Source organism: Myodes glareolus, chromosome 10 (genome assembly GCF_982192425.1).
Source record: "Myodes glareolus chromosome 10, mMyoGla1.1, whole genome shotgun sequence".
In the NCBI taxonomy this organism is placed as follows: Eukaryota; Metazoa; Chordata; class Mammalia; order Rodentia; family Cricetidae; genus Myodes; species Myodes glareolus.
The window spans coordinates 58,722,761-58,735,204 of record NC_142035.1 but is presented as its reverse complement, the minus strand read 5'-3'; the positions used below and the strand labels follow the sequence as shown (position 1 = coordinate 58,735,204).

Below are 12,444 nucleotides of genomic sequence, written 5' to 3'. Positions count from 1 at the left end.
CACAAGCCTGCGTGTTTAACCTTCCTGGTTTCCCTGATGCTTATTTATGCGCACAAGGACCTCCTCGTGCTCTCTACATACTAAAATTTTAAATCACACAAGTGTGAAAGAAACATAATAGGAAATAAAATTTTGAAATCAGTGGAAAATTTTCATTTTTAACTCAATAGGATGAATTTTAAAACATTTCAATTTATAATATTTGGAATCTCACATAACGTATTTTTATTGCTAATATTTGACTCATATATTTGGGGTGGTGTGCATGTGTGTGTGTGTGTGTGTGTGTGTGTGGTGTATGTGCGTGGTGTATGTGCTTCCATTCTGGCTTGTTCTGAACTTTGAAATGATTTGGTTTTATGTTTGAGATGGGGGGTCTCACTATGTAGCCAGACTAGACTTTGATTTATAGCAATCCTACTGCCTCCTCATCTTCCTTGAAGCTAATATTACAGGAGGACTTCACCATGACACACTAGAAATATCTTTTGTTTGTTCTAATTCATATGTATGGGCCTTTTGCCTGAAAGTGTGCCTGTGCATCACTTGAGTGCTTGGTCTTCAAGGAGACCCATGGAGGGCAATGGATTCCCTGGAACTGGAGTTACAGGTGGTTGTGAGCTGCCATGTGGGTGCTGAGAACGGAGCCCAGGTCCTCTAGAGGAACAGGCGGTATTCTTAACCAATGAGTCGTCTCTCTAGCACCACAGCTATTATTAATATTTGATATATTTACATCCAGTATTTTTTCTGTGGATATTTTTCTTCTAAAAATTATAACTGCCTAAACAACTTTGCATATAGATTTTTCACCACTAGTTTTTCTCTACGCGATTAAAAACATCTTTGGGATGATTTTTAAAGGCTGTATACTTTTGTTTATTTGAGACAGAGTTTAATTCTGTAGCTCAGGTTGGCTTCTACCTCACAGTAATCCTACTGTCTCAATCTCCTAGGTGCTAGGATTCCAGGCATAAGCCATCACTCTCAGCTTATTCTAAGGCAGCATCAATTAGCCTGTCATTTCCTAATGGCTAGGCAGTTAGGTAGCTTTTGTTGCTTGGGGCAGGGGAAGCAGCTTAGTGGTACAGCAGATGTTAGCACATATGAGGCCCTGGGCTTGGTGCCCAACACCTAATTCAGTCTGCAAATAAAGAAATTCGATCTCCACTTACATTTTATTTATTTTGTGTTTCTTAAGCTTACATTTTATTATTAGTTTTTGTTTTATTTAGAGCTTCTTGTTTTCTTTTGTCTTTGGTCAGGGTCTCTTTCTATACAATCCTGGCTGTCCAGGAACTTGCTATCTAGGTCAGGTTGGCCTCAAACTCACAGACATCTGCCTGCTTCTGCCTCCCCAGTGCTGAGATTAGTGCCTCCATACTGGGAAAACTGTCTTTCCTAAGTGTGAAATCTATCTTTTTTATCATTAGGATTGTTTACTTAAGTGATACTATTTTAGAAATTACTGTGTCTAGCAATGGAATGGATATTGCCCTGTTGAACCAAAAGACCGGAATTTGCTGGGTGAAATCTCACCCCTCTGACGATTCTTCCAGCTCTCAGTGGAATTCCAACTACTTGGGCATGAGCTGGGCTTTGAACAACTGCTGTCAACATGGTATCAACACCTGTGCCTTCCTTCCATGCTTTCAGAAGGGTGGGGAAATCTCTTGGAATCAAACCAATTTCTCATAGCACTGTTCATGTCTCCAGTTTTTCATTCAATCACACAATGAACCTTCATTGTTTTTGATGTTATGATTTGCAGTTTATAATCTGAAATACTTAGGTTGTAAGTTCTTTGATCTTTGAGCACTATAATTCTTGTTTTTGCTTGCTTGTTTGTTTGTTTGAGGCTGTTTTCTCCGTGTAATAGCCTTGGCTGTCCTGGAACTGTAGACCAGGCTGGCCTCAAACTCACCGAGATTCACCTGCCTCTGCCTTCTGAGTGCATGCTACCACACTCAGCTAAATAAAATTCTTTAAAAATTAATATTGGAAAAAATATCTTAATGTGATTAATTTATGAGATAATGAGATAAGAGGAGACAATGTAGTCCCAAGTGTAACTGCCAGTTATGGATCCAGAAGACATAGGCCTGTGTATTAATGTCAGGATACTCCTTCAACCAAATGACCAAAATAAAAACAAAACCTCAGCAGCTACCGTATGTACCAGAGAAAGCAGGCCATAAATAACACAGAGGGAAAAAGAATCTTACAAAAGCAGCAGCAGCTGAAATACCTAAGGATAACACCCTAAGAGCTGCAGAGGTCTGCAGAAGTGAAGCAGCTGCCTCCAGAGAGGAATGAGGGAGGTCCCACCAAGGCGTGTGGAGTTTCTGCTTGGGAAGAGCAGAAACAAGCATCTCATGTAGAAAAAAATACAGTTCGCAAACAAATGGACCCCAGTAGGATTCTTCAAGGAAGCACCTAACAATGTGATTTCAAAGTTCTTCTCAACGAGTAATAGAAAATGACAATTAACAGTTGTTTGAAAAAGATAGAGACTCAGAAGAATCTGGAGCTACCTCTTGTTAAAAAGTGTTTCAATGCAGTATGGTGCTGGAGTATATTATATTCATAAATATAATAACAATACGGTATGGTGCTGGGGTTATTATATTCATAAATATAGGAACAATATGGCATGGTGCTGGAATATATTATATTCATAAATATAATAACAGAGAAAAGTCTGAACACTAAATAACAGCCTATGAGGAAGTCTCACCTAACAGGAGGTAGAGTTAATATTATTTAACAATAGTGCTAAAAATATGGCCAAAAGACAAAAACAACTAATAGTGCTGAGACAAGTTTTTAAAATGGATCTCTCTCTCTCTCTATCTCTGTCTGTCTCTGTCTCTGTCTGTCTCTCTCTGTGTGTGTGTGTGTGTGTGTGTGTGTGTGTGTGTGTGTGTGTATTTTTTCTTTTGAGACAGGCTGTCCTGGAACTCACTTTGTAGACTAGGCTGGGCTCAAACTCAGAGATCTGTATGCCTCTATCACCTGAGTGCTGGAATTAAAGGCTTGTGCCGCTTTGCCTGACCTTAAATATATAAAAATTTAAACCCAGCCTATTTAAGAGGAAAATACAGGCTACTAAGATGGCTCAGGATGGTAAGGGAATTAATTTTCCCACTAGCCTGAGTTTAATCCCCAGAACTCACACAGTGAAAGCAGAGAAGCAATTCCTGCAAGCTGTCTTCTAATTATGACCCTTGAACCTTGGCATGTATGCCTTCTAGCTCCCAGGACTCATAAAACAAACAATGCAAAAATAAATACAAATATTAAAAAAAATGAGTGACTATTTCCCAAATGATTATAAACAAGGATTATTCTTACCATAAAGTAAAATATTAAAAATAGAAATTGTTAAATTTGCTCACAAATATTAGATACAATTATATACAAGATCTCATTAGAATGTAAAGGCAAACCTCAAACTGGAAAAATACTTAAAATAATTATAACAAGTTATTGTTAAGTGTTATTGGGGAAAATTTCCAACTGATTGACATGAAAAAGACTGGCACTTGAAATGGAAATTGGGCAAAGTTCACAGAATTTAAAAAGAAATAAAGATAGTGACTACTTTGTATGCTCAACTTCACCAGCATTTTAAGAAGCAAATTTAAAAAATGTTTTTCCTATCAAACTTTTTTAATGCTAATAATTAGTTTTACTAACAGTTTACTCAAACTGTGATCCTGGCCCTCATTTCTGGTGGGAGTTTAATTTGGAGTAACCTTTCTCCATGTATGTATGTATCTATGGACACTGGTAGATATAATGATTTAGTAATTCACGTAAGCCTGGAAAAATAGTGGGGTGTTTTTGCATGTATACATAGGTGTGTATGTATGTGTGTATATATGTGCAGATGTGTGCCTGTGTATATATGCTTATGGAGGCTAGAGGACAACTTTGTGACATTCCTCAAGGACCATCCACGCTTTGAGCTAGGTTCTCTCACTGGCTTGGAGTTCACAAAGTAAGCTGGCTGGCCCTGGAGATCCACCAGTCTCTGCCTCTCTAAATTCTAGGATTACCATCACATGACAGCATGCCTGACAATTTTATGAGGAGTCTCACACTTGCATGACAAGCACTTTATAGCCTGAGCTATCTCCCTAGTTTTTTGTTTTGTTTTTCACGCAGTGTTTATGCTCCGGGTATTCTAAGGAAAAAAAAAAAGCTAGAAATAAAGTCTTCTAATCAAAAGTATTCATCACAGCAGTATTCATAACAGCAACCATTCAAGTTACATGGGGGCTGGGTGGGTGACACATGCATACGAGGGGCAGGACTTCAGGTGTCTTCCTCTACTGCTCCCTACCCTATTGACTTGAGATAAAAATCTTTCACTGAACTAGAAGCTTCCTAGTTAATCATTTCAGCAACCTGTCTCTATTCTACACTACTGAGGCTAGAGGTACCCAAGACCCATGTCCACCTTTGTATGTGGATGCTGAGGTGTTGTGGAATATCATTTTAAGGTGTGTTTCTTTTGTTTATGCTGTGGAACATTTGTTTAATAATGTAGAGATGTGCTGCTTTTGTTTCTGCTGCATTTGTTTAACTCTGTGGAGCTATGATTCTTTGCCTGTCTAAAACATGTGATGGTCTAATAAAGAGCTGAGCGGCCAATAGCGAGACAGGAGAAAGCACAGGCAGGGCTGGCAGGCAGAGAGTATAAATAGAAGGAGAAATCTGGAAGAGGGAGTGAGGAACAAGAGAACAAGGGGAGGAGGACATCAGGGGCCAGCCACCCCGCCACCCAGCCACCCAGCCACCCAGCCACCCAGCTAACCAAGGAGTAAGAGAGAAAGTAAGATCTACAGAAGAAAAGCAAAAAGCCCAGAGGCAAGAGGTAGTTGGGATAGTTTAAGAAAAGCTGGAAAGAAACAAGCCAAACTATGGTCAGGCATTCCTAGCTAAGAATAAGCCTCGTGTGTGATTTATTTGGGAGCTGGGTGGTGGGCCCCCAAAGAGTTCAACAAGCCCAAAGAGTAAAACCTCGCACAACACTGGGGATTTGAACTCACACATTTATGCTTACAAGAGCAAGGGTGCCTACCCACTGGGTCATCGTCCCAGCCCTGAAATTACTTTTGAAGACTACTTAGTGATATTCGAGATTTTCAACAGGTTACACGAAGTGGGAAAAGCTATCATTTTGTTGAGTTGTATTTATCATGTAATCTCCAGCAGGACTAGTGTCTTCATCTGAGTCGTGGCTAAAAATGTGATCTGATAAAGCTGGGAACAGGTGGAGCGCTCACTGGAGTCAAGTCTCCCTCTGCTGGATCAAGACTGAGCTTCCTAAGACTTGATAGCTCATCATAATTCCATTGGCTGGCCCTTCAGGTACCAATGGACGATCCCTGGATAAGGCTACAGAAGAATCAGAGGGCGCTTCTAGCAGCCACCTTTCAAGGGATCTTTATTTTGAAAGGTGATTCAGATGTACAGCCAACACTTTCTTGGTCACAGTGCCAAGGTTTGAAATGTTTATTAAATGTCTTTTAGAAGTAATCATCTAAATGAGAATTTTTTAATTAAAAAAAAATTTCTTTTGGGGTTAAGGTCATGGCTCTGCATCAGACTACCGGCTTTACACATAAAGCATCCTTCGTTCAAATCCCAGACCCACAAAACCAAACCCACTACCGCACCCCGGGAAAGTCCTCTTTCCACCGCCACCTGTCTTGATACTCGGCCACTTTGTTCTCAGCCACCAGTTGCTCTTCCTCTGTACCCTCCCCCGTCCATCCACTTATAACTGTGTTGAGGTCATGCTCTTCTTTAAGCAAGCCAGTAAAATGTCTCTGACCAATGGTTCCTCCCCTCCAGTGCCTGCCGCTGAGGATTTTCTGCATTTAATGCCTCCCACGCATTCCTCAACCCACCACCACCTGGCTTCCACCATCACCACTTTCTGACACAGCTCTCGCCAAGGTCACTTTGGCTCTTGATGGCTGATGCACCTACAAGCTGTTTTGATCCTGTCCCCCAAGAAACACTTGGTTCTCTGGACCCTCTCTTCCCTTGGCTCTGTAACTTCTGTGAGGCTATGCAATAATATTTCGCCGGCTTAGCAGCCCCCTCTCCTTTTCTGATAACAGCAACTAGAGACATCACCTTTCCCTCCTTTTCAGCCTTGTAAGTTAGGGACTGGCAACCTTATTTCATGTGTTTTATCTTCTATCTTTGCAGGGATAAGTATATGAATCTATGAGATTCAGACCAGAGACATGCTGAAAATGCTGGAGTAGGTTCATTGTCTCCACCGCCTTTCCTGACTTAACACTATACACACACGTGTAAGTGTATGGGGAGGGTGAAGGGGCGAGGGTCTTGTTCAGCCCAGGCTGGCCTCAAACTTGCTATGGCAGATTAGGATGATCTTAAACTTCTGTTCCTGCTGCCTCTCTCTCCCAAGTGTTGGGATTATAGGCACGCATCATCACACCTCTTTTATGCGGTACTAGGGATGAAACCTAGAGCCTTTGTATGCTAGAGACGCACTCTATCAACTGATCTATATTGATGGTCCCTAAATATATATTTAAAATGATATTTTTAAGTTTAATACATAATTATATTAAGCATTGATTTTTTTCTTTTATGTATGAGTGTTTTATATTTATAAGCATACCACCCGCATGCAGTGCCTCTGGGAGCCAGAGAAGGGTGTCAGATCCCTTAGAACTGGAGCTATAGACGGTTGTGAGACACCCTATGGATACAGGGAACCATTGCAGCCAGAGTTCTTAACCACTGAGCCATCTCTCCAGGCCTTACTAAGGATTTTAAAAGAAATATTCATCACACATTTATTGTATCAACTTATTGTGAAAGGTGAGTGTTTCCTGACTGTCAAGACATATACAAGGAGAAGCCAAACCACAGGGATCCCGAGGCAGTGATTTGCACCCCTCAGCCTCACATTTACTCTCCAGTTCTCTTTGTTCTTTCGTTCCTGGAGCTCATTTCCAGCTTGCTTTCTTTCTGGAATACATTTTTTCTTTCATTTTAAATTAGCACACACAGATGCACAAATTGCTTGGCTAGCACCAATTACAGAATTATGAAAATCAGAATTACAGGCTGCTTCATCCTGGAAGAATGCTTTTATTACTTTGTTTTTATGTTTTCACTTCTAGTCATTGAACTCTGGACCCTGTACGTGCTAGGCAAGCATTTCACCGCTGAGCTATACCCCAGACCCAGCTGGAATACAATTCATAGATTAGAAAATTCACTCTTCTAAAGAGTAGATTCATGTTTGATTCATTCTCAGAGTTGTATAATCAGTACCACTACCCGATTTCAGAACACTTCCATCACACCACAAAGAAACCACATACCCACGATCAGTTTCTCTTCATTGCTTTTGCACATGAACATCCGGTTGTCCCAGCATCATCTGTTGAAAAGCTACCTTTTCCCACTGACCTGTCAGGATATCTTGTTGAAAATCAGTTGATCATACATATGAAGGTTTATTGCAGGGCTGTCAGGTCTGTACCACGAATCAGTCTATCCTGCTAGTGCCAAAAACTGCACTGTTTTTTTTTTTCAGCAGTTACATGATAAATTCTAAATCAGGAAATGTGAATTCTCCAAACTTTGTTATTTTTCAGGGCAGCTTATTTGCAATTCCGAGCTCCCAAGAATTACAGAGTCAGCCTGTCAATTGCTGCCCCAAACAAACAATAAAAAGACAGGCTTTAAGGGAAGTTATTTTGAACATGACAACCAATTCAGGTACACTGGTTAGGGATGGTGGCACACCCTCATAATCCTAGAACCCCAGAGGCAGAGGCAGGAGAACTACCACAAGTCTGAGGCCATCCTAGGCTAGACAGTGGGTCCAGGCCACCAAGTAATGCACATTGAGACTCTGTCTCAGAAAACAAACAGCAGCTCTGGAGCACTGCCATCTTAGCATGGCTTCCAGTCCACAGACACAGGCGGCTTTCCTGTATCCTGTATTTAGGTCTTCCTCAATTTCTTTTAGTAATGGCTCTAATTTTCAGTGCAGAAGTCTTGCATTTCTTTTTGCTGGGCTTATTCCTAGGAGGTATCACAAACAGTTTTGTTTGCCTAGTGACACTTTGATTCTGTTCAAGTTTATAAAAATGCAAAAGGTTTCTGTTTCATATCAAGATTGTTTGAATATAAAGACCATGTAGCACGCAAACAATCTGGATGTGGTTTGTGCCTTTCCTCACCATTGCCCTGCTCGCTCCCTTTAAAGCCTTCCTTGTTTCTTTTTTCCAGCTCTGGGGACTGAACCTAGGACCTGACACACGCCAGGTAAGCACTGAGCTACCCCTAGTCCAGCCTACATAGTTTCTAAAGTCTCTTCTTCTTTTCTCCTCATTAGAATAAGTTTTCTCGGGGGAAGGTCAGGGTTCAGGAGGAAGAGAGGAAGTAGAACCCGTAAGAGCAGAAGTTGCAATTTGTAGTTTTAATTGATTTCCGGGGAGCCTCCCACATTTCACAGTGGAATGATTTTGCTGTGTAGCAGCTGGGCCCAGGAATTTTTTTTTTTTCTGGAGGAAGCTCGGAAATTGAATTTTTAATAGGCTTATTTTTAACTGTGTATGAAAGTGTGTGCACACCTGTGAAGGCAGTGCCCATGAAGTCCAGAATAGGGCACTGGATCCCCTGGGGCTGGGGTTACAGGTGGCTGTGAGCCATCTGATGTGTGTACTGGGAACCGAACTCCACATTTGGGCTCTCTGGAAGAGCAATAAGTGCTCTTAACTGCTGGACCAACCCGTGAAACTTTTCCTTTCCTGTCAAGGTTTGGACATAATCCTGGATAAGCCCAATGTCTGCCCTTCAAAGATGATATGGTCATTCTTCCCAGGGTCAATCCCTTCTTCTCTGGATGATTTTTTTCTTGCCTGTCAGAAGCAGGCTATTTAATAGTTCTGACTATACAGCCTGTCTTTTGAAAAGAAAATAACCAGACAATAGACTTTTCAGCTGTTCTGCCTTTACCCCAGAGACTCTGACAAATCTCTCTGAAGCCTCCTCTAGCCTTTCAGTGCTGTGATCTACAGGAGATTCCAACCATCTGTTCTTTCCACTTAACCTCAACCTCACTCATCTTTTTTTTAAAATCATTATGTATAGAGTGTTCTGCCTCTATGTGCCTGCACACCAAAAGAGGGCACCAAATCTCAATATAGATGGTGATGAACCACCATGGGGTTGCTGGGGATTGAACTCAGGACCTCGGGAAGAACAGCCAGTGCTCTTAACTTCCGAGCCATCTCTCCACCAACATCATTCTTTTAACTGCCCTCTTCCTGGCACTTGGTCCCTCCTGGTGATCACCCATAAAGGATCACTCCTTTATTTAGATAAGCATATTTTCTTGACACCCCAGGCTCTTCAGGCATCCCACCGAGGAGACCTTTCTATCAAAACAAGGGACACACTTAGCTGCCTCAGTTCTGATGAATATCCTGGCCCATCACATACAATGGGATCCTAGTTTCTCCAAAACAAGGGAGAGAAAAACAGAGTTTTATTAAGGGTGTGAAACGCACAGCAAAGACTGTGTTGAGTGGCTTGCATAGAAGAGAAACATTTTCCTCCGTTGACATCACAGATCCTGTGTTAGTTGACAGGAAAAGAATTGTAACTTTATAGACTGGTCCCTTCCCCATGTATGAGTGAGCATTTTGTGCTCACAGCTAAAAGCAAAGCACCCAGGTCGCTACCAGGACCTACCAAAGCCAGGGTCCAGGAAGGCCAGCTCTCATGGCCCTCTCCCGTTTACTACTCCAAGTATCCACATCTCCAGGACAGCTGCCCTCTGTCTGGAGCCTTTCTCCCAGACCAAACACTTCCTCCTTCTCTACTCTAAAATCAGTTTCAGATGCCACAAGTGTAGTTTCATCCATCTTCCTGTCCATAGGGATCTTCTAACCCCCGGGTCCACTTTGGGCCCTTGGTCTAATGACAAAGCCACTTGGCCAAGCTTCCAGTTAAGGTTATGCCTCCCTTAACCTTGGTTTGTAGCTCCTACTGCGTTCCAATTACTAAGAAGTGCTTAATTGGGAGGTATAGCCATGAGTCAAACCTCAGAACCCAGCTTAATACTATCCCACAAAGCTTCTCCTCATCAATGAAGCAGAGAAGAATGAGAATATAATAAAATAATCCGAGGCGAGGAAAGGGATTGATACACATCCCTTTGAACTGAGTTGTACTCTCCTATCTCAGGCCTGTTTATTAGCCAGGCTATGGACAGAGGCGCTCTAGGCTAGGTTGGTACAGCATCAAGGAAATGGTCCCTAGTTATGCATAGGTACAGTAAGACCCATGGCAAAGATAAACAGGAGGAAATAGTGGGGCTGCTATGAACCTGCCACCAGTATGCTTTAACAATGTTATATTCTTATTTGCTTTAGGCTTAAAAAAAAATTCTTTCCCTATTTTACTAATACTTTACTATCCTAATAATTCAAAACTGCCACTACCAGGACCTTAAATGTACCATCTGTTTGCCATCTATTTTGCTTTCATTTCTTAAGTTTTGTTGTTCTTATTGTTGTTGTTTTGTTTTGGAGACAGGGTCTTTTGTTGTGTAGCCCAGGTTATTCTAGAATGCCTTATGTAGCCCAGGCTAACCTAGAAGGCACAATCCCCATGCCTCAGCTTCCCAAATCCTGGGATTACAGGCAAGCACCATCACAGCCAGATATTTGCCATCTTTCAAGGAGCCAGTTACTATAATAGAGCTAATATTTATTATAAATATATTATCTATATACACATCTACCTTTATTTCTGAGGTAACATACTCAACATTATTTTCAGTTTATTAAAAAGCACCAAATGAAACAATTTCAACATTAATTTCCCAACTCTTCTTTTGTAATTCAAAATGCAATGTATTTCCTTTGCTGAATTCCTTCACATTGTATCTTCAGACTTGGGTTTAACATACTTCTTACAGTAACAGCTACTCTATTTGTTGTAACTATTGTAGGTGACAGGACTGAGGAAAAAGGTCATAACAGAAATGACATGTACCCCAAAGGTATGCAGTTTTCTGAACACCTGTTGAACATGAAATGATGAAGTGAGTGTTCCAGTTTCCAAAACTCTGGATCCAAATCTTAAATTTTGAGTCACTTTGCTTCGACTGACATGGGCTTTAACTCAAAACAAAACAAAAACCCCAAACCAAACCAAACCAACAACAACCAGAGACAAACAAAACAAAAAAGAAATATCAAAGAAAGGGGGTTGTTTTGTGAGACAGGGTTTCCCTGTGTAGACCTGGCCGTCCTGAAATTCACTCTGTAGACCAGGCTGGCCTCGAACTCACAGAGATCCGCCTGCCTCTGTCTCCTGAGTGCAGAGATTAAAGGCGTGCACCACCACAGCCCGGCTGTAAAGGAGTTTTAACATGCTGGTTGCTTTAGAAATAAGATGCCTTATTAAAACAAACAAGTAAACAAACAAAACCCAGTCTGTTTCACTGTAAATTATTTCTCATCGGGTCACTCTGAGGAGGCTATGTGATTGGAACCGCAGGGCAAGCACGGCTATTGCTTCCCGATACTGGGCGAGCATGACAAATATTTTCAGTTTGTCAAGGGTGAAGAAATGAAAACTAACAAATAGTAACCTGACACTCCCCTTCGTTCCACAGGCTGGTGAGGTGACTACACTGTAGGCTAACTTCCTATAGCCCATAAAGCTGGATGCTGGCAGCTGCTGTGGCAGAGGGTGGCACGGAAAGGCACGGCAATACATCCACGGTGGCGTTCATTCATTCATTCGTTGTCACTGTGACGGAAGCTTACCTCTTCAACTAGGATCCGGACGCCGTCACTCTCACTTCCAGCCCCAGGCTGCACTGATGATGCTATCTAGTGCCTCGCCCTCCCTCCCTCTCCCGTGCCCTCAGGCCAGCATGACAGGCTCGAGGAAGGCCTTGGCCACAGCAAGGAAGGGGCTCGCAGCACCGCGCTGGGGGAGCCTCGAGCTCGGGGAGCCCGTCCGGGTGGGCAGAGGTGACGGGCCACCGAGCTCGGAGTGTAACCCGAGGGCAGACGGTGCCAGGCGGAGGGGAAGCAATCCGGCGCGGCGAGTTACCTGATGAAGGTGGTCTTGCCCGTGCTGTACTGGCCCACCAGCAGGATCATGGGCTTGTTTTCGAAGTCCGCGTCCTCCAGCGCAGGCGAGTGAAACTCGTGGAAGCGGTACGCCTCCTCCAGCGGCAGCACCTTGCGCTGGTAGAGCGAGCGCAGGCCGCCCGTCACCGTCTGCACCGCGTCCATGCCGCCCGAGCGCTCGCGCCCGCCCGCCTGCCGTCCCAGCCAGCTGAACATGCCGCCGCCCGCCAACTTGCAGCCCGCCGCGCTTCGCTCAGACACCGCGTAGCTCCGATCTCGG

The 12,444-nt window shown here is 42.8% G+C and overlaps 1 protein-coding gene across 1 annotated transcript in view; it reads right to left on the bottom strand.

Moving 5' to 3' along the window:
* Ehd4 (EH domain containing 4) overlaps nucleotides 1–12,444 on the bottom strand; it is a 70,472-nt gene extending 58,028 nt beyond the window's left edge. Inside the window, exon 1 of the mRNA XM_048459633.3 lies at nucleotides 12,145–12,444. Within this exon, the coding sequence (XP_048315590.1) occupies nucleotides 12,145–12,380 (236 nt within the window). The 5' untranslated portion in view covers nucleotides 12,381–12,444. The remainder of the gene's footprint in view (nucleotides 1–12,144) is intronic.